The sequence below is a fragment of the Malaclemys terrapin genome, chromosome 8, assembly GCF_027887155.1.
Source record: "Malaclemys terrapin pileata isolate rMalTer1 chromosome 8, rMalTer1.hap1, whole genome shotgun sequence".
Lineage (NCBI taxonomy): Eukaryota > Metazoa > Chordata > Testudines > Emydidae > Malaclemys > Malaclemys terrapin.
The window spans coordinates 9,220,839-9,241,498 of NC_071512.1; the positions used below are offsets into that span (position 1 = coordinate 9,220,839).

General features: G+C 39.8%; 1 protein-coding gene across 2 annotated transcripts in view; it reads left to right on the plus strand.

Annotated features, from left to right (window-relative positions):
- FAM13B (family with sequence similarity 13 member B) overlaps window positions 1–20,660 on the plus strand; it is an 83,053-nt gene that overhangs the window by 36,461 nt on the left and 25,932 nt on the right. For both annotated transcript variants that reach the window (XM_054036951.1, XM_054036952.1), the window contains exons 8-10: window positions 8,391–8,432; window positions 9,593–9,748; window positions 13,584–13,719. In XM_054036951.1, the coding sequence (XP_053892926.1) occupies window positions 8,391–8,432; window positions 9,593–9,748; window positions 13,584–13,719 (334 nt within the window). The remainder of the gene's footprint in view (window positions 1–8,390; window positions 8,433–9,592; window positions 9,749–13,583; window positions 13,720–20,660) is intronic.

The following is a 20,660-nucleotide window of genomic DNA, read 5'->3' on the forward strand; positions in this document are numbered from 1 at the left end:
CAAAAGAATGGTGAAGGGGGGGATTTAGGTACAGGGTTAGTGCCAGAAACTGACCTTTTGAAACTGGCAAGGCTCCAGGTTGATGTGTCACTTTAACTACATTGACATACTTGCTGTAGTAATTTATAGAAAGAATGCTTGTGCTAAAGTAAATGGTTTTTAATAAAGAGGGTAAAACTGCCAAATGAAAAAGAAACCCATTTGTGTTGTTTTGTAATTTAAATGACATTTGTTGTGCTGTTAATATTTCTTATCCATCACATTGTAGTTGCTTAGCTTGCTTAAAAAAAACAAAACTATCTCTCTGCCCAAAAATAAAAACCAGCCAAAAAAAACAACCACCCCAAGGCCATTGATTGGGCAAGTTCTGTAAGCAACTTTTAATTTCTTCAATAATATCCCTTGTTCCAGTACAGGTTTAAAGTGATTGTAGTAGTATCCATAAGTTATTCACGTGTTTGGAATTTATAAATATGAAGGTAGTGTAATAATATATTTATCTTTAAGCTATTATGTGTTAGCTCCCAAATTCCATCTAATTTTTAAAGCAATCCTAAAATTTAAGAGTCAGTCAGTAGTGCTAACTAGCCTTTTTTTTTTTTTTGTTTTAAAAATAAAATCTTTAATATTGGATAAAATTTGGATTGTTTATATAATTTGTTCTTTTTGAAGCATCCTCTAAACTCTTATTTTTATAGCAATTAAATAACCAGACTCTTAAAACTAATTTCTCATAGTTTACATTTAAAAATGTACAGTTTCTAGTAAAACTGGAGAGGTTATTAAACTGTTAGTCTAACTGGACCTAAGGAATGGATTGTCTGTGTGAAGAGGCAATTTGAACATCATAGTCTGGAGAACATAGCTCTGATAATACCGTTCCTGAATATAGACCCTTCTGTCATTTCAAGCAAATGCATTCTGAAGTGATTACTAAAAGACAAACAGGAATTCTAGGTGTCTTGTGTTGTGCAAGATATTAGCTTATTAATGTTGTTTCAAAAAGATTGTACAGGGATTAAAAGAAAATACTTGCTCCAGTTCTTTCATTTAGTGTTGAACTGAAGAGGGTTTTTTAAGAGACCCTGTGAGTCACCATATTTCTTTTCGTGCAGTATGGGATATAAAAATTTGCAGCAGTTTTAACCCTCTATTCCTTGTGGGAAAAATAGTGTGTGGTCATGTAATTAAAGACTACATACACACAAGGGGCCAAACCCAGGCTGCATAGGTAACCTTACTTCTGCCATTTCCTAACTTCTGAGAACTTGACTTAGCAAGTTTTGATGTTTAACATTTCTTAAAAAAAAAAACAGACTAGGAAATTACCCACACAAATTGGAAACAGACATTCTATCATGTTGACCCTGGCATGGGTCATCAGCAGGGTTGGAACTTTTCAGATCCACCACACAGACCTGTACTACTTGAGTGAACAGAATAACTGATATATGCAGTCAAGTATCAGAGGGGTAGCCGTGTTAGTCTGAATCTGTAAAAAGCAACAGAGGGTCCTGTGGCACCTTTGAGACTAACAGAAGTATTGGGAGCATAAGCTTTCGTGGGTAAGAACCTCACTTCTTCAGATGCAAGTCATATATATATGCAGTGTTATTGTAGCTGTGTTGGTCCCAGGATATTAGAGAGACATGGTGGGTGAGATAATATCTTTTATTGGACCAACTTCTGTTGGTGATAGATAAAAGCTTTTGAGTTTACGTGGAGCTCTTCCTTAGGTAACTCATAGCAGTAGTACGTTGTCTTTCTCTTTGTGGACCAGCACTAGAGGGGGATGCAACAGATTAGCAAATGTTTTGCAGATATTTGCTGCCAACAGCGTGACTGTCCCCCTTGGCCCCTCAGCATAGTCCCAGTCTCCTCACCTAGTAAGTCACAGTCTTTACTTTTCAGGCTTTTCAATCTAGTCTTCCTGCCCAGCCAGTCCTAGTATCATCCCCTTCCTGATTCCACAGTCAGTCTTTCTTTACAACCCTGGCCTCCAGTCATGCCCCTCACATATATTCTTCTTCCCTGTTGGCTCCCAGTCCCAATCTGTAATTCTTTCTTTCGCTTGGATCCTCATTCAATCTCATTCTACCCCCTTTCCAAGCTCCTTGTCTCAGTCTCTTTGCCCATTCAGTCCCAGTTCTTCCCCTGCACGCAGCTCCTTGTCAGCTTTGTCTCCTCTCCCCTTTTCCCCCTGCTCTACTGGTTCTCTCTCCCAGTTTCCTTCTCCAGCCAGTTCCTGTCCCACCTTCCACCTGTTGGTGCCTAGTGTTCTCCCCTTCATCCAGCTCCCAGCCACCCCAACTCCTCCTTTGTAGGTCCAGCTCCTGTCCCTTCTGGATTTGAATTAGGCAATTTCCTCTTCCATACTGGATGGTGTCATTGAGAACACAGGAGAGACTGACTCCCTGCTGTCAGTTCAGATGCCAGGACCAAGAACCTAATAGTCCTCAGCAGCCCAGAGCTGCAGTTGCAGGGAAATTCTCAGCCCCAGGCTGGAGAATGTCCTGTGTAGACCGAATCTTGGGCGATTTTAGCTGTTAAGCAAGTCTCGACTGTGCATGTATGAACTGTGATTTTTCAGATACTTCTGAGGTGCCCAAATTAGGGCAGACTTTCGTGGAAATAGCAAAAGGCACATCCCTGATGCATAGGCCCCTCCCCCCCTACCAAATTTCAGGTCCCTGCTCCAGATCATGGGGGCACAAGAGATTGGTTTTGATTTGTCTTACCAAAGAAAAGGTTATCAGAATTCTTTAACATGGGCAAAACCATATTTTTTCCTAGCCTCATTCTTGGAAAGATGTGAACTATTTTGGCTGAAAATTTCCAAAATAATTCAGCCTGTAGCAGACACCTGGAATGGAAAATTTCAGCTCAAATGATTAAAGTTTGGCAAAGTTTTATAAGCAACTGAAAATAGGGTCTTGTAATGGCAAATGTCAGATGACACTTAATAGGCAAGTATCAGAGGGGTAGCCATGTTAGTCTGGATCTGTAAAAGCACTAAAGAGTCCTGTGGCACCTTATAGACTAACAGACATATTGGAGCATGAGCTTTCGTGGGTGAATACCCACTTCATCGGTATATACGTCTGTTAGTCTATAAGGTGCCACCGGACTCTTTGCTACTTAATAGGCAGTGCTACCAGCTCTGCTTATAATAAATATACTAAACTAGCTAGTGGCTACTTCATCATCAAAAGTGCAAGTAATTAATGTATCACTCCCCAGTCCCTTTCTTCCTGCCTGGTGCTTAGTACTCTTGTGTTGTAGCTATGTAAACATTGATATACCTAGGCTCCTTCCTCTTTTGAGGATCTAAAGCATATATTAAGTGTGTGTTTTTAAACAGTTAGTATTTGTCTTCAGTTATTTAGAGATTTTTTCTTCACTGTTGTATCAGGTTTTTAAGATGGGGAAAAAAACTTACCTTTAAACATGATATATTCTGAATGAGAGTTTTTGTTAGCTTTTTGGGAACCAAATATCAAAGACCGACAGTCACAGCTCAACATTTTGCCTTATAGCCTATCTGCAAAAACTCCTTGAGAGGGAAAGGGAGGCTGAGGTGGTATGTTCATCAGATTAAGGGTAATGTGGCACCTACGTTAGACTCCATTAATTGGAAATTCATTTTAATAATTTTGAATATAACGTGCTATAATTAAATCTAATGCTGTGCACTGTTTTCCTCCTCTTTTTGACTATTTTCTCTTGAATGTATGGCTTTAATGCTATTTCTGGTCTTTCTGTGTGTTTATTTGAAAACATGGACAGCCATCACTAATACAGCCTGATTTAGTGACTGTTTGAAAATGGTACCTAGATTAAACAGTCAAATAATCTTTGGGTAAAATGGGTTATTAATCAGTCAGAGGAACACTTGTACGGTAGGTGACACTACATATTTAGAAGCCTTATTCTTCTTCTTTCTAATGCATCATCAGAAGCCTATCACCAGGGCACTTCAATTCATCTGCTCTGCCAGTGCTGACTTTCATATGTTGTTTGCTAACTTACTTTTACAAACTAATTTTAAAGAGACCTTACTGAGATAATCACTAAAATCCTCATCTATTAAAATTGATGCAGAATTTTCAACATTTATTTTTCAACAGTTATGCTTGCTGTTTACTCTTTGCAGTTCATTCCTAAAAGTTCTAGGTTCATTCTGTTTTTACTGCTGTAAAACTATTTTGTGTATTCCATGGGGTTGTCAAAGAGAGATGCATGAAAGATAGTAAGTTCTAGAACATATCTCTTCTTTGCATAAAATTCAAAAAGAAGTTACTCTTCTGTACCTATAAACTGTGTGGTATTTATTACATTAGACACTTTTAATAAAGCAATTTAATATTGCCCTTGGTTTATGAGGAGTAGGGCATATTAAATAAATACATTGTCTTGCTTTTCTACTTGTACTGTTTCTGATCATATTAAAAAAAATCTAGAAAATGGATTATAATATTTAGGTCAAAATACAACAAACGCCCATGTTTCATGCCCAGAATAAGTAGTGTGAAGTATACACTAGGAAAGCTTTAAAGTGTTGATTGGGCAGCTTATTGTCAGTAGTGACCTCATGTTGCAGTCTATTTCTATTTAGACTGCAGGGTTTAGTGCAGCACTCCAGAAGTACCGTCTGATAAGCAGCCATAGAAATCGAACAAGCAGTATGCATAGTCAACGGCCAACATCATACTTTATTGTTTTTCAAATGAAGTATTTTTACATGAAGTGCTCATTTGGAATAGCAAAAATAATCAGAATGGCCTGCAAAGTTCTGCTGCACAGGTAAATGAATTAAAAATGCTAGTTTGGAATGATTCGAAATAACAGACTTCTTTAAGCTAGAAATGCTATATAAAGACTAAATATTTACTCTTGGGGAGGCTTATAAAACAGTATGAAACAATATTGTGTAAACATAATGAACTATAAAAATGCAATCAATAAAAAGCATTAAGAAAAAATCTGTTTTTTTTTTTAGTTATTTAATTGCACTTTTGTATGTCATTTCTCTTTTTAACATGGCTATTTGTGGACAGGAACGGAGGGATGGTATCAATTATTAGGTGTTCCTTAGTTGCCAAAACATGGTAGCACTTTCAAACCTAAAGATATGTTTACTTTTTGTCTCTTGCTGTGTCATTCTGTACTAAGACTGTATACAAGCCATCATGTAGTTTACAACACGCAAGAATTCTTTTGACTGTGGTAGCAGGTTCTGAAGTGTGATATATTTTGAACTAAGACTGATACACTTTTTGCAAAGTGCTAACTTGCTAAACTGATTAGAATTGGAGCCATAAGAGATTCCTTTAAAAATAAGAGGATTCTTCAGGCTTTGGAATAGTGCTGATTTATGCACATCTTCTGCTGAGTAACACAAGTGCATCCTAGATGTGTATTAAGAGGACTACTGAATGATATAAAGTGGCCTGGGTTGGAGGACGTGAAGTTTGCCCTTTAGAGCTGGAGGGTTTGGTGGTCTCAGCATCATGTCTGAAATAATTTGAACTCTTTGGAATCACTAGTTTGAATCCCAAAAATATTGACACTGCCTTCTGTAATTTGAAGGTGGACAGACAAAAATCTATATGAAGCTCGGTGTGCACATTAAAGGTCTCTAGTCATCACAGTTTCATAAGATGGTACTGGCACTAAAGCCCTTGACTAAAATTTTCCTTGCTTCCCTCCTCCCACTAGTGTTTTGCAGTGAGCTATGCTCTAAGTGTCTCCTTAGCTGCTACACACCATCCTAGAGGTGACTATATTTTAATGGTAAACTGATTTGTTTATTATTTGTAAAACATTTCAAGATGAAGGATGGAATATAATATACACCTCTACCCCGATAGAACGCTGTCCTCGGGAGCCAAAAAATCTTGCCGCGTTATAGGTGAAACCGCGTTCTATTGAACTTGCTTTGATCTGCCGGAGCGCGCAGCCCCGCCCCCCTGGAGCGCTGCTTTACCGCATTATATCAGTATTCGTGTTATATCGGGGTAAAGGTGTAAAATACGTCAATATCTGTTAAAAGAGCTGTTTACTAATTAAATCTGTTCTTGTAAAATAGCTTTTACAAAACCTCTGTAGTGATTGTCAAGTAAAATATGTTAATTGTGGTGGGTTTTTTTTTTTTTTTTTTATTTATCATTCCCACCCCTGAAATCGTTGCTTATCTTCCTCACCTACCTTATTTTTGTCATGGGTCTTAATTTCTCCCCATTTTGTTTTCCTGTTCCTTCCCCAACTGTGTCATTTTTGCTTTGTTTTCCAAATGTTTCTACTTAAATATTGTCAAAATAAAATTTGCTGATAGAAAAACTCAAAACACTTTGAGTGGGTGGTAGGGTTGAGTTGAATTATTGTTCCCCTTCATGTCAATGAAATTTAACTGTGCACCTAAAAAATCAATTCAAACTAGCCTCTTTTATCCCAAAAGCATTGGGAAGAAATTAATGTTGGAAGGCTTGGGTATACATTGCTTGTTCCTGCATCTTTGAAATCAGTGGATGCGGGATCAAGCCTGTAAAGCAGGTATGTTTTAATTTTCCTGAGCTTAACAGGAGTATCTGTCTAAAATGGTACCTCAGAACCACCAGTGTTCTTTAAGCATACTGGAAATGGATTTGTTTTTCCTTTCACTAAAAACTGTCTGCAAAATTGACTACCCTTTAATAAAAGATTAAAAGCCAGTCCATGCACCAGCCTTGTTTAAATTCCCATCCTTGTACAGTGCTAACTAATTTATTGAAGAGTTATATTTACACCCTGACAATATACAAGTCATATCAATCTCAGCTATTAATAAGGCCAAAACCATCCTTGTTTTTCTTTTCCTCCTTCTGTCAGAAACCATCAGTAGAGAGTCCTTTCCTGCATGTAATCCTGTTTTCCACCACATCCTGTTGGGGGAAGGAAATACAGGAAATTTTACTAGTTTGGATAGTTAGTCCAAGCTACTTACTAACCTATGTGACGGTAGGTATTGAGCAGCTAGCTAGTATAATACTTACCTTATGATTAGCCAGTATCAACAAGTCTGAGCTGGGCACTCCCAGACGTATTCAACCTATGGTAAAGTCAATAGGGAGATAGCCTGAGCTAAGAGTGAACACTGATGCCATATAATGGTGACCAATGCTGGTGGGATTTCAGTTGAATCTTCTTAATATAATTGCAAGGAAAGGTACTAATGTTTCCACTAATACATTAGGGTTTCCACTGTACATTTTGGTTGTATCTGGCATCAGATCACCAATTTTTTCTGATTGCTGGTTCATTTTTCTTATATAGTGAAGTAGCTACCGGAATTTCTTTTTCTGTATGGTGTGTGGAGTGCCTAGAGCTTGGGATAAGTGCCCCCTCCTTTTCCCCATCCTCTTTTTAGTTTAAATAAAGTTGACATTTCTCTCTACTCTTGTTTGTGTATGTGATCACATCCTTATCACTGACCTTGAGAAAAGTATAAGGCTGTGACTGTCATTGTCATTTAAAGTAGACCTTAGTTTTGTTTCAATTCACTACAAGCATATTTATGCAAGTCTGTCTGAAAAATTGTTTTGGAGCAATCGTTTTATTTGTGATAGTATGCAAAATTGAAGCTTTGTAATTAGAATTTGCAAAGGAAAAAATGTTTTTGTGTTCGGTTGAGTGGGTATACCTTGCTCAGGCATTTAGTATACTTCTCAATTCAACAATGCTCACAGTAATACTTTGAAAACTTTGAATGAAAAGCACCAAAATGCAAAGTGCTTAATAGCAGGTAACTAAGCCTCGAAAACCTGTGAGGTAAGTGTCTGCACTTAAATGGCAGCTGTTTCTGGGGTGGGCTGCAGCATTTTCTCACACTGCACAGTAAAATTATGCAATAGTTTCACAGGGAGTGAAGAATACCTTAGTGAACTGGTACTGTAGAGGGAAGCAAGGTAGGCAGAATGTTTTGGAATTTGCTGTGGGCTCTGAGGTTAACATCTATATTATGTAAAGCATCTCTCAATCTTTCAAGAGCAAATGATGAGTACCTCTCATATGAAAGACTGCATGTACAGCAGCTCACTGCTCCCTAAAGTGTTTGGGGTGTGGGTTCTTCAATTTCTTACAACTACAGAATTGCTGCTGACACAACTTTCTGCAATATATGGGTGTTTCAGACCTCTTCTATCCAAATATTGGTCCAGCTTTTCCTTGTTTCCCTTGAGGTTGGGACCCTGGCACATAGCAATACTATTGCTGGCCAATGTGTTTACTGCATGCATACGTGTATTTCTTTGAGCTGATTCAATTTTTTTAGTATCCTCAAAGCTCCCTTTTGTCTTCCAGAATATTTGTGTAGTGTATCTTTGTGAAGATAATCAATTTCTTCTTTATTACAGTGCTCATCTCTCTCCCATAAGCATCTTGCCAGCCTCTGCAGAGTAAGTATAACTAATATATAAAGTCTTTGTATCCCAATGTTTTGCTTTTACCAGTCTGTGCCATAATTGGCATGCCTGCTTTCAAAACAGATAAGTTAAATACATGTGACCACAATAATTTATACACCAGACTTTTAGTACTGAATATACGCTTTATGAAATGTAATTCAGCATTCAGAAGTAAAAGAAGCTCATTGTATTTATGCATGCTGTTCTGAACTAGACACGGAACCATAGGTTTTCATGGTCTGGTAATACCTATGTTCCTTAATATCCTGTTTGCATTTTTTCCCCCCACTTTCTTTGGATGGGTGCTTTATAAACTCTGGTGTAACGCCGAAATTGTCATTAGGTACTTGCATTCTCACCTGCAGTTTTACGGTTTCTTCTAATTGGTAGTGTGAGCCCAAGTTTAGCTGGGTTGCAAATATAATTGCAGATCAAAAGTAAACACAAATTGTTCCAGAATAGATGGGAGTGAAGGAGTTTGGAAAAAACTGTTGTGACTCCCGCTAGGGGCCCTTCTTTAGAAGTTTGCATCTTATCTTCTGCCAGTTGACAAAGACTTGCTGCCACAGCTAGTCTGTGTTAAAATACACTGTTTTGTTACTCTCCCACCTTTTCATCTTATTTGTCCCATTCACCTGTTATGTCTTATCTTTTTTTACATTATTAGCCCTTTTGGCTGGGATTTTCATAACCTATGTTTATACAGTGTCTGGCCCTATGAGGTATCTGTTTGAGGCCTCTTGGCCCCTACCATACTGTAAATATAATAAATTATATAAAAGTCTTGCCTATCATTTTGTCTGTAACTAAAATCCTATTAAGTAAGCAAATACTGATGAAGTGGGTTTTAGACCACGAAAGCTTATGCCCAAATAAATTTGTTAGTCTCTAAGGTGCCACAAGGACTCCTCGTTGTTATTGCTGATACAGACCAACGCGGCTACCACTCTGAAACAAATAACTCCAGTTACAGCTGTGGTCGTATTTGAGAGATTAGCGAGTCTCTTTTGTTTTGTCTTGTCTTGCTGTATTGGGGAGCCTAGGGTCTCCTAAGGGTCTGATTTTTCTATTTTCTGCCCGCACAAATCCACTGATGCCAAGAAAAGTAAAAATATGTCTTTAACATTAATTCTCTGTCTTTTATTTGTTAGCATTTTAGAAAGAACAATTAGAGCAGCTGTGGAGCAGCACCTTTTCGATCTGCAGAGCAGCATAGATGATGATCTTAAGAATTTACAGCAGCACAGACTGGTCTGTAACAATGAAGCAAAAAATATTAATAGGGATGAGGAAGGATCTAACAACCAGTAAGAATTTTTCTCTCTCTAATGCATTGCTTAGGGACATATATTTGAATTCAGACTTGCTAAAAAGCCACAATAGAAGTTTTGTATGTTTATAAACTTGAATTTGCCTTAAATGAACTCAAATTCCATTTGTTGCTGTTCTTTGCTCTAAAAGTAAGTGTTTTTAATAGATCTCTTCTTGCACGTTTTGTACTTAAGTGAGAGGCATTCAAGGGTATGATGCACACAAGTCAATGGGGAGGCAGTTACGTATTCTAGATTTCTAGACAAATCATAATTGACACTAGGACACTCGGCCATAGGTTTTTTTGTTCTAATGATTGAATGGGCATAAAGCCTAAATTGCTCTGTCACCCCTAGCTTTGGTTGTTCCTGGCAGAAGTCTCTTTTGATTCCAGGTGGGCAAGGCAGTGTGTGCAAGCTTGCACTTCTGCCCACCCTCTTAATCAAGAACCTCACATGAACAGTAAATTACTTAAAACTCTCACACGCGCGCACACAAGCTAAAATTATTTTTTGACCAAATTACTATAAAAAACACTCCCATTTTGAAAAATCACAACCTGCAGATAGACATGGGACTGGAGATAATAATTTTCACAGTTTTAGGGTAACTGCACCAGTATTCCCCCCTGTGTGGTACGCCAAGGGTACCTGGCTCCTAGCAGTCGCCATGTTTCACTCCCGCCTGGCCTGGGTTTTAAGACTGCACAGCACCCTGGATTGTACTGCAATATCCCCACCAATCCAGACCACTTAAGCAGGCCAGTGCATGCACTTTCCATTCTCTCTGAAGTCTATGACGTGTCTATTGCCTGCAGTTATAAGTTACCACATGGCTCCTTCTAAGTAAGCCCATTTATTCTTAATCTGTTTTTCATAGTAATTCTTTTACCTTAAAACAACAAAATAATCTACACACATGCTAAACAGCTTACCAGATATCACCCATCAGTCTTACGGGGCTGAGAAAGTCAAGTCCTTCTGCTTGCATTGGCCTTTTGGACAGAAGGTCCTATTCATTTGCTGGATGAGAAGGAAGGCCTTGAGTCAGTTTAAAAATCCTTAGTTTGTTCAAAAATCCTTTCTTTGTTTGCTACTCTCTGGAGAATCTAGTTTCAATGTGTAGATGTGAACGTCCCCAGGAGGTGATACCTCTCTGCGGGGGGTCACAACCTGACTGATTTACCTACACCACCCACTGTTTCTGATTCCAGGAGGAGCTATGGTAGCCCTCCTCCGTGGGGTGGAACACAGCCATACATAAACCATTCATTTAAAACAATGCACCCCAAAGATACTGCATGTGGTGCAATATCTGTCTCAGTACTGTTATAAAACCTTCAGAGAACAATTACAAGTAATTTATATTTTCCAAAGACGACAAATTATTATAACAGAATTTTAGTTTTATAAGCTAAAAGTTCCATAGATTAGTTTATAAGTAAAATTGTATAGTTGTCTGAAAGTCCTTCTGTCCACAAGCTTCTCCCCTTTTATACATCATGAGCGCTTTAGTGGATGGCCAGGCTTGCATCACAGGGGTGCAGGCTCCCTTGTTTATCTTAAACTTGAAACCGATAGACGTTTTTGGCACTGGTGCTGCATTTCAACACTTGTATTCATCCTAGCCACTGAGGATTAATAGACACTCTATGGTAACATTCCTTCTAGAGGCATCACAAGCCCTTTAAACACTGCAGCCAGTGGATTATTTGTACTATGTACAAGGCCAAAACACAAAGAAAACATGCGAAGTAAAAGTGTGTGATTCAGAGAACGTATTATTGAAAACTTAGAATACTGGCACAAAGCTTAATTTAAAAACAAAGAGAATAGTTACTTGTTAAACTTTCAACCCATCTTGTTGGACATCTGATACAGGGAGAGCGCTTGTTAAAGGCTGTTGGAAGCTGCTCAGCAGGTTAGTATGTTGTAATAAGCCCCTGGATGCACAGGGGTTAGAAAGAGAAAAGGTGAAGCAGCCAAAGGTTCATGATATATTTTTATCACATAGTGCTGCAGTTTATCACATGAATACTGCCTCTATGTATGCAGTATATGTGGGGTAAATAATTGTCTCTGTTCAAAAATTCTGGAGTGTTTCACAATTCTATATTAATTCTCCACAATTTATCAGAAGCGTATATCTAAATATGTAAAATATTTTGCAAACAGTTCTAGTAAATGGAAGAAGGTAAGAAGAATTTTTTTGGCAGGAGCTTTTTTGCATCTACCAGTTTGGGTCTATAACAGGGGCCGGCAACCTTTCAGAAGTGGTGTGCCGAGTCTTCATTTATTCACTCTAATTTAAGGTTTTGCATGCAAGTAATACATTTTAATGTTTTTAGAAGGTCTCTTTCTATAAGTGTATAATATATAACTAAACTATTGTTGTATGTAAAGTAATTAAGGTTTTTAAAATGTTTAAGAAGCTTCATTTAAAATTAAATTAAAATGCAGAGCCCCCCCGGACCGGTGGACAGGACCTGGGCAGTGTGAGTGCCACTGAAAATCAGTTCACGTGCCGCCTTTGGCATGTGTGACATAGGTTGCCTACCCCTGGTCTATAATCAACCCCCCCATTTTTGTGAATGGCAAACTTAATGGGTGTAGTCCTAAGGTAATTAACAGTTGCTTTAATAATGCTGTTGAGGGGACAGTTAATCTTCTGAGTCCCCTCAGATAAATCTTGATCCTGTTCTGTTTGAGAGACTTTTTTTTTTTTCCTTAAACCTCAAAACTCCATGCCTGGGTTTTACAAGGTGTGATACATTTGGTAGAAATGGAAGAAACTGCTAATCTCCTAAATGGTGAAACATAGAAGTCTCAAATACCAACTGAGTAAAAGGTTTCATCTAGTGATATTTTTTTAAACTATGGTTTGCTTAGTTTAATCCAGTTCTATCATAAACCAAAAACTGATATCTAAGAAGTGAATGTCAGCAACTTAGGGCTTGTATACACAATGCGCAACATGCTAGTGCACACTGGTATTTACACCTCCTGGTGCAGACTAGTGCACCAACTGGTCCATGTGACAGTTTCCCTAGTGAGTGTTAATGTTTCCATTTTAAACAGTACTATATTAATATGCACTAGGAATATTTCAGTGCACACCAGCAAGGTCCACAACGGCCAGTTAATGCCCAACATGCTAGTGCACACTAGAATTTACACCGCTCTGGTGTGAATTAATCCACCGTGTATACAAACCCTTCATCTTCTTAGCCTTCAGTGTCCTAATGAATAATGGCAACACATTGTCACAGGTAGCGAATGTCTGACTGGCCTCTGTGCTTAATGTAAAAAATGCTTGCCAATATCTTGATTACTACTATGGATCTCACCATTAATAACTGGAAGGATACTTCTTTTGTTATCCAACCTAAAATGATTGGCCTAAATTTCAATCAATGGATAAATGGTTGGCTGTATGGTCAAAATTCTTGTGTAAGATTCTTCTTACAGAAGAAACATCTATGCCAGTGTGTGTACTACTTAATGGTCATTAGAATGTCAACTGATTAGAACATACATATATATCCATGAAATAAATGCTATTCCAATAAATTTTGTTTTTCCTTGTTCTAAATAGTTTTATTAAAATAGCTCCAAATGTATTATCCTTTGACATGTTACCTAACTCTCCAGGTAGTGCCAGTCATTTTGTGTTTCAGGATAGTTTTGTTGCAAATAATCTGTAATGTTCAAAATTATTTAAAATGTCAGGATTTTTAAATAAAAATAACTTTCAATAACTCTTTTGAACATGTGAAGCCATGACATAGGCTATTGTAAGCTCTTCTGAGCTGCTTGTTTCTGTCTCTTTTAGGGATGATGTTACTAAAGATAATGATATTAATAGCAGTGAGAATACTAGAGACTGCTTTGAAACGTTGGCTTGCACTGATTTAGACAGTGCAGTTATACAGCCTGATTCTGTATATGAGGAAGAAGAAAATGACCAGGTAAGAGGAGCAGAGGGCATGCTTTCTATATATTAGAGCAGTATGATCTTGTGATTAGAGCACAAGAGTTGGACTGCAGACCTGGGTTCAACTTATGGATGTGACACTGCTTCGCTTTGCTGTATTGCCTGGGTAAAATCACTTCCCTCTTCTGCCAAACTCAGTCTCTTTTTGAAGTATATGTGGGTAGGGCTGATCACATTTAATTTGTTTGTATCTTAAGGGGCCCTTGACTCACCATTTCCTTTTTCTTCATTTTCACAGATAGCAACCCTATCTCTTGCTCATATGGGTTTGTGCATCAGCAGGGATAGGGCGAGCTGGAATAGCACCTGGGTTAGCAAAGGCTTCCTGAAGAAGATGCACCTTTCTCAAAAGAAAGAGCCCTAGGAGACTTAGAGGGAAGGCTGTGGAGAGAGTGTTGTTAGTTTGTTTTTTTGTTTGTTTGGGGAGGGTAGTTGCAGAGGAGCCCACTAGGTCAGTTACAGTAACATCAGTCCTAAGTGTTAGATAGCAGTAGGAATTGTGCAGAGGTTGAAACACTGCAGCTGTGTCTGGCAGGCCTTTGGTATGGTTTTGTGGGGAAAGTGGGGGTTTGTAACTGGCCTGTTGTGTTCTCCTATCCGAGCATCATCCCCACACTCCTAATTTTTTCCCCACACTTCCCACAGACTTTTGTGGTGGGGATATGTGTTCCTTCCTTTTCTCCCCGATACTCCTCCCAGTCTCTTTGAAGTAGTTTCTGTTTCTTTTCAGTCAGTCTCTTGCCCCAGGTGCTGCTGCTGTGGTGGCAGCTGGTCCCATCTTTGCTGATGTATGAACTTATGTGTGCAGAGGGAGAGAATTCTACCCGTGAAGAGGAAGAAAAAGCAAAGTCAGTTGGGGTTCCTTAAAGGTCCAGAGCTTAACATAAAATAAAATTTAATACCTTCCTTTAAACAGACCAAGATTGGCAGTTTTCCCATCCTAGAGGGGAAAAGGCCACACTTTAATAGGTGTTTGGACAGTGCTTTGGGATGTTCTGATAGCATTATATATAATATAAAAAAGTTCCTAAGTATTATTTTATTCCTACTACTATTGTGCTCAAAAACATTACAGCACTTAAAATATCTGTAGGCTTTGGAAGTTTAGAAAGTAACTATAAAAATGAATTTTCAAAAATAAAATGCAGACATCAACTGGCAATAGACTAAAAATTTGCTTTTTGTATGTTACACTTGAATTCATCACACAAAACCAACTCTGTGTAAAGTTGAACAGAAGCATAACACTATGGAAAAGGTTTTGAAGAAGTATTTGTTGCTTCATATACTACCCTGTGTTGGTTTATGAGCTGCAAATTAAATCTCTAGTTACACACACGCAAAACCATGGATCAAGGATGATCTGGTGTATGGCCTGAAATTCCCAAACTCATAATCCTAAACCTTACCAGCTGTTTTGTTTCCAGTGGAACATAGGTTCCCCCCGTCCTTTGTATTCTTATGAGATCAAACAATGTTATTAAAAGATATGCACTGATAAAAACCAAAACAGCTGACCGTACTGTGCAGAACATAACTTGTCCAGGCTGTATAAATGATAAACACTTCTGAAGCAAAAGTACTACTATCTGAAAATGGTTGGATAGGTGGTAAACAGTACTGTTTGTTATGCAAAAATATGCTAACTTTAGTTTATCCATATCTCTTCACTGTGGGATTCCTCCACCTGTTCCCATATAAATCTAGATTATAAAATGTCCGGACAAAGACTCTCTTCTTACTACATGTTCACGTAGGTCTTAGCATAATGGGACTCTGGCCATTGATTGGAATTCCTCAGCACTACTGTAGTATAAATAACTACTGCTACTAATGTAATCAAATATCTGAATGTATTCTTCATCTAAATGTCCTGTTTTCACACAAAACTGCTGTTGTTCAATTACTTTTCTCTTAAACCACCTAAGGAACTGAATTTATTTTTTGATGTCTTATGAAATGATGTCCCTTAATTTTCTCTCTCTGTATGCCGTTGTAGCTTAAATCTCTTTATAAAGAGTTTAGTGAAGTGCTGTCCACTGAAGTAAAAACTAAAACGGGAAATTAGATTTTAAAATTAGCCAGATGGAAAATGTGAATTTCTTGTCTTTTATAAACAGAATAATTCCCCTTCCCACTGGTAGCCTTTTTTATTCAAAGTCATTTATGGTTTAAAGTAGCCAGGGAGTGTTTTTTCTGATATTGACTGTTTTAACACTTCGATTTTGTTGGTAAAATGCAGGCTGAGCTTTTGTAAATCTAGTTATTTAAATTAATAAAATATCAAAAAATCACTTTTAATACCAGAAATCTTAGCTAGACTGCTAAAAAGTAATTTTATACTGATATGATCAAAGGTTCTCTTTCATGCTGGTGAGGTCCAGACCATGAAATAGGACTTTCTAGAGACCAGAATATTTGCAATATCTTAATGGAATATTGCCAGTTAGGACCCCAGACTTGAAAAGACTTACACATATGCTTAATTTATGCATAAATATAAATTCATTGGTGTATATTCTTTGCAGTATGAGGGTCTTAAATTAGGTTCAAAAGCTATATGTTGTAAAATTGAAGATCAATAGAGATGTATCCACAATTTAAAAAATTGAATTTCAGTGCAAGCTTTGTTCTTCAAGTACACCTCTACCCTGATATAACGTGACCCGATTGTAACACGAATTCTGATATAACGTGGTAAAGCAGTGCTCTGGGGGGTGGAGCTACGCACTCCGGTGGATCAAAGCAAGTTTAATATAATGCGGTTTCACCTATAACGTGGTAAGATTTTTTTGGCTCCCAAGGAGAGCGTTATATCGAGGTAGAGGTGTATGTCAGTGTGGGTTCCGCTGTAGGTGCATATGTGCTTTATGTGCATGAAACCAGATTATTTTCACTAGCAGCGTCCACTGGGACCACACATGCACCTTGAGCCTCCTTGTGCTCTTGCATGAGGGCATAAAAAGTGGGATCTGTGTCGCTCCTTCAGTTATCTCTTGCTACCTATGCTAGTGAGATGGAACTTGGAAATGCCTGACCTGCTGGTGCGCTAGCATCAGCTATCTTGTCAAAAACTTTCAGATCTTCTGAAGAATCTTCAGAACAGCCTTTAGTTTCTTCATTTTAAAATCTTGGACTGAATAAACTCCACTTGGATTGAATTCTGCTCACCTGACACCCCCACTTCTCTGGTACCAGGACTCAAGATGGCGGACTCAAAATCCACAGGCTTTAAGCCTTGCACATCCTGTGATTAATTGAATTCTGCTCGAAGACTTGACATAGCAGGTACCTATTCAGCCCACATACCCAGCAAGTACTTAGTCTGCTATTTATTCTCCACCCAGACCCGGAAAGAAGTCTAGAGAGACAAGACTGAAGCTCCAGTTCTTAAACCTGTAAAAGAGTCATGTTGGACCTTGAAGACCCAGGTTCCAGGACCCTGTACTGGTTAAGCCAGCACAGTCCAATGGACCATCAAGTAGGCTGGGGTGGGGAACCTGTGGCCCATGAGCCAGATTCGGCACACTGCTTCATTTCATCTGGCGCGAGGCAAGTCTCCGTGCTGCGGGCTGGAAGCCCCAAGCCTTGGCGCCCTCCCCACCTCACAGGGCTGGAGCTGCACACGCTGCTGCGGGGGGAAGCTAGGGTTGCCAGGCCAAGCTCCCAGAAGCGATTGGCATGTCCCTGCAGCCCCTAGGAACAGGAGCGATCAGGGAAGTGCCGCGCTCTGCCTTCAGCACCAGCTCTGCAGCTCCCATTGGCCAGGAACCCCAACCCCCCCCCCACCACCACCACCACCACGGGGCTGTGTGGGCTCGCAAATGATTTTTTGCTGTGGACCAATGGCCCTTGATTAGAAAAAAGATCCCCCCCCCCCCCCCCCCCGAAGTAGGCAGTTGATGCTTAAGACTTTGGCAGAGAAATTGGCACTAAACAAAGAGCTGGCTCTGACATCCACGTTGATGTCCTACATGGTGTTGGAGGCATCCAGAAGCTTAACATCAAAGGCATTGCCCCAGACCTCAGAGCAAGGCACTGAAAGGGAACTCCTAGAACAACAGGGGAAGGAGCTCAAGGAAGAGCTCTACATCATCTCATACAGAGAGACCCAGACATACCCCCTAGGCTTCATTCAACAGCAAGTGAGATGGAGCAGATTACACTGGCACTGTGATTCGTATCAAAAGCATCCCGCCAACCCTTGCACCTGAGGTGTGACTACAACCAGCACCTACTGTCCCAAGCATCAAAGAGCCACTCAGAGAGAGAGGTCTCCCCAATGGCATCACTGGCTCAGCCACTGTTGCTTGACTACCAGGAAGAACAGGGTCGGAGGTATAAGTACAGCAGCTCCTGTCTTTACCCTTTAAAGATTTATCCTCCTCATCAGCTGACAGTCAACCCAGCCCAAATATCCATGGGGTGATTTTAAAGTATTCCAAGATCTCCGGGTATAGATCACAGACCTCAGTCATCTCCAAAAAGTCTCATAAATTGACAAACCATCCACGGACCAGCCAACATTGCTCTCCCCATAATGGTCCTTAAGAATCTATACATTTCGATATTCCACAAACCATACTGCCCTCAACAAGAACATCAGCAGAGACAGTGGATGAAGTCATAGATTCTAGGGCTGGAAGGGACCTCGGGAGGTCATCGTGTCCAGTCCCCTGCCCTCGTGGCAGGACCAAGTCATAACATAGACAGTCATATTAGCAGTCTAAGAAGCACCTGAGATATGGTAGAGCCTGTTGACATTCCTCAAATCAGGCCACATGCACATCGTCCATCCATATGTCAGCAAATTTGATGGTTTGTTCAAGAGCTGCAGCATGACCAGTCAAATGAGCAGCACTTCTTTCGGAAGCCATCTTGCCTCATTTCACCAGGCATGGTCAGATCTCATCACCAACAAATGGGTGCTAGATATCACTGACCACTGTACCATCCAGTTCCTCTCCCTACTCTTCCCACAGTCTTCCCCATGCCTCTTCAGGGACCATTCTCATGAGAGCCTTTTACAAACAGAAGTGGCTTTATTGCTTCATAAGTACCAACGGACGATCTGCCTCAAGAATATACGGTAGTCTCCATTGCATTTCCACAGATTCCTCTGATTCCCCTGTTACCATTATAGCCAAAATTGTCTCAGCCAGCATGACGCTATCAGATCTATTCTAGATATCCAACCAACCTCCCATTTGCCTGGACATAGTGTTTCAGAACCAGGGTCAGATACTGCACTTAGACACACAGTCCCTGCGCCTGATGGCCTGGATACTGCTTGAAATAGTATCACTGACAGGTACTCCAGACAAGTACAGGAAATTCTGATGCAGACCAGGAAAGAAGAACCTACTCTGTGGAAATAGAAAAGGTTTTCCATATGGGTGACTCAAACCAAGGTGAATCCAGGCAAAGCACTGAACCCCAGGATCCTGGACTATGTGCTGGTTCTGAAACCGTCAAGACGCTCTCTGTCTATCTAGCAGTAATGAGTGGACCATGTGCCAGTTCAGTTGCATTCCATTTTCTTATGACCCACGGTGTCAAGATTCATCAAGGACCTTCTCCATGCCTATTCCTTGGTTAGAGACCCAACTCTCACCCAGGACCTTAATGTGGTCTGCTTGTGGCTCATGGAACCTCATTTCGAACCTCCATCAGAATGTTCATTGTACCACCTTACCATCAAAATGGTTTTCTTGGTTGTCATACGTCAGCATGAAGAATCAGCGGGATCTAAGCTGTTATGGCTAAACTGCCTTATGCTCCATTTCACAGAGACAAAGTGGTGGTGAGACCACACCTCAAGTTCATTCTCAAAGTAGTCTCAGAATTTCACTCAACTCAATCACCTTACTGGTTGTCTTCCCAAGAAGAAAAGAACTTCACACTCTGGACTTCTCCAGAACTCTGCTCTAATATCCAGACAGACCATCTCTGTGTGGCCATATCAGCTGTATCAAAAGGCTCAGCATTCTTCTCAAACTTTCCAAGTACATCACACAGTGCACTTCCACCTGTTCCTAATTGTCTTGTGAACGTCTCTCTCTGAATGTGAAGCTGCACTCCACCTGGGCACAGGCAGCTGCCTCAGCCTGCTTTAGAAATGTGCCAGTTCCAGAGATTTGTAAGGAAGCTACGTGGAGTAACCCGTTGAATTTTGTTAAATGTTCTGCACTTGACTTGACAGCCAGGGTAGACACCAAGTTTGGAAGGGCAGTGCATCAATCTTTATTTGATTAACACAATTGATACTCCTCATACCCACCATTCCCATACAGTTACTGCTTGCCTATATCATATAGTGAGATCCACAGTGACACATACTGTACTTGACAAAGAAAGTATGGTCACTTCCCTACAGTAACTGTGGTTCTTCAAGATTTTGTAGTCAGTGTGAATTCCAAGATCTGCCATCCATTTCTGCTTTTCAGAGTCCTCTGCCTCACAGGAATTGCGAGAGAACTGAGGGGGTTTCAGAGCCCACCCCCCCTTTTATGCCTTTATAGGAATACGAGGAGACTCAGGGTTTGTTCATGGCCCTGATGGACACTGCTAGCAAAAAGAATCTTGTCTGGCTCATATGGGGTGCATGTGCACCTACAGTGGGATCTGCATGGACTACAACATCTTGAAGGACAACAGTTACTGCAGGGTAACTATGTACTTTTTTTTTTTTTTAAGAGGAAACATTCTCTTTCAATATCAGAAGTACAGATACTAATAACCTGGAGGGGAATCTTGATATATATTTTTTTTAAATATGTTGAAATCTCATCCTTTTACGTAGATGCACTCTTGTTTTTGTGCCTGATGTTCAGCACAGTTGAGGTCTTTGGGCCATTTTTGCCTTTTGATATATGTGCACTGGGCCAGTGCTAATGGGCAAACACTCCTGGTACT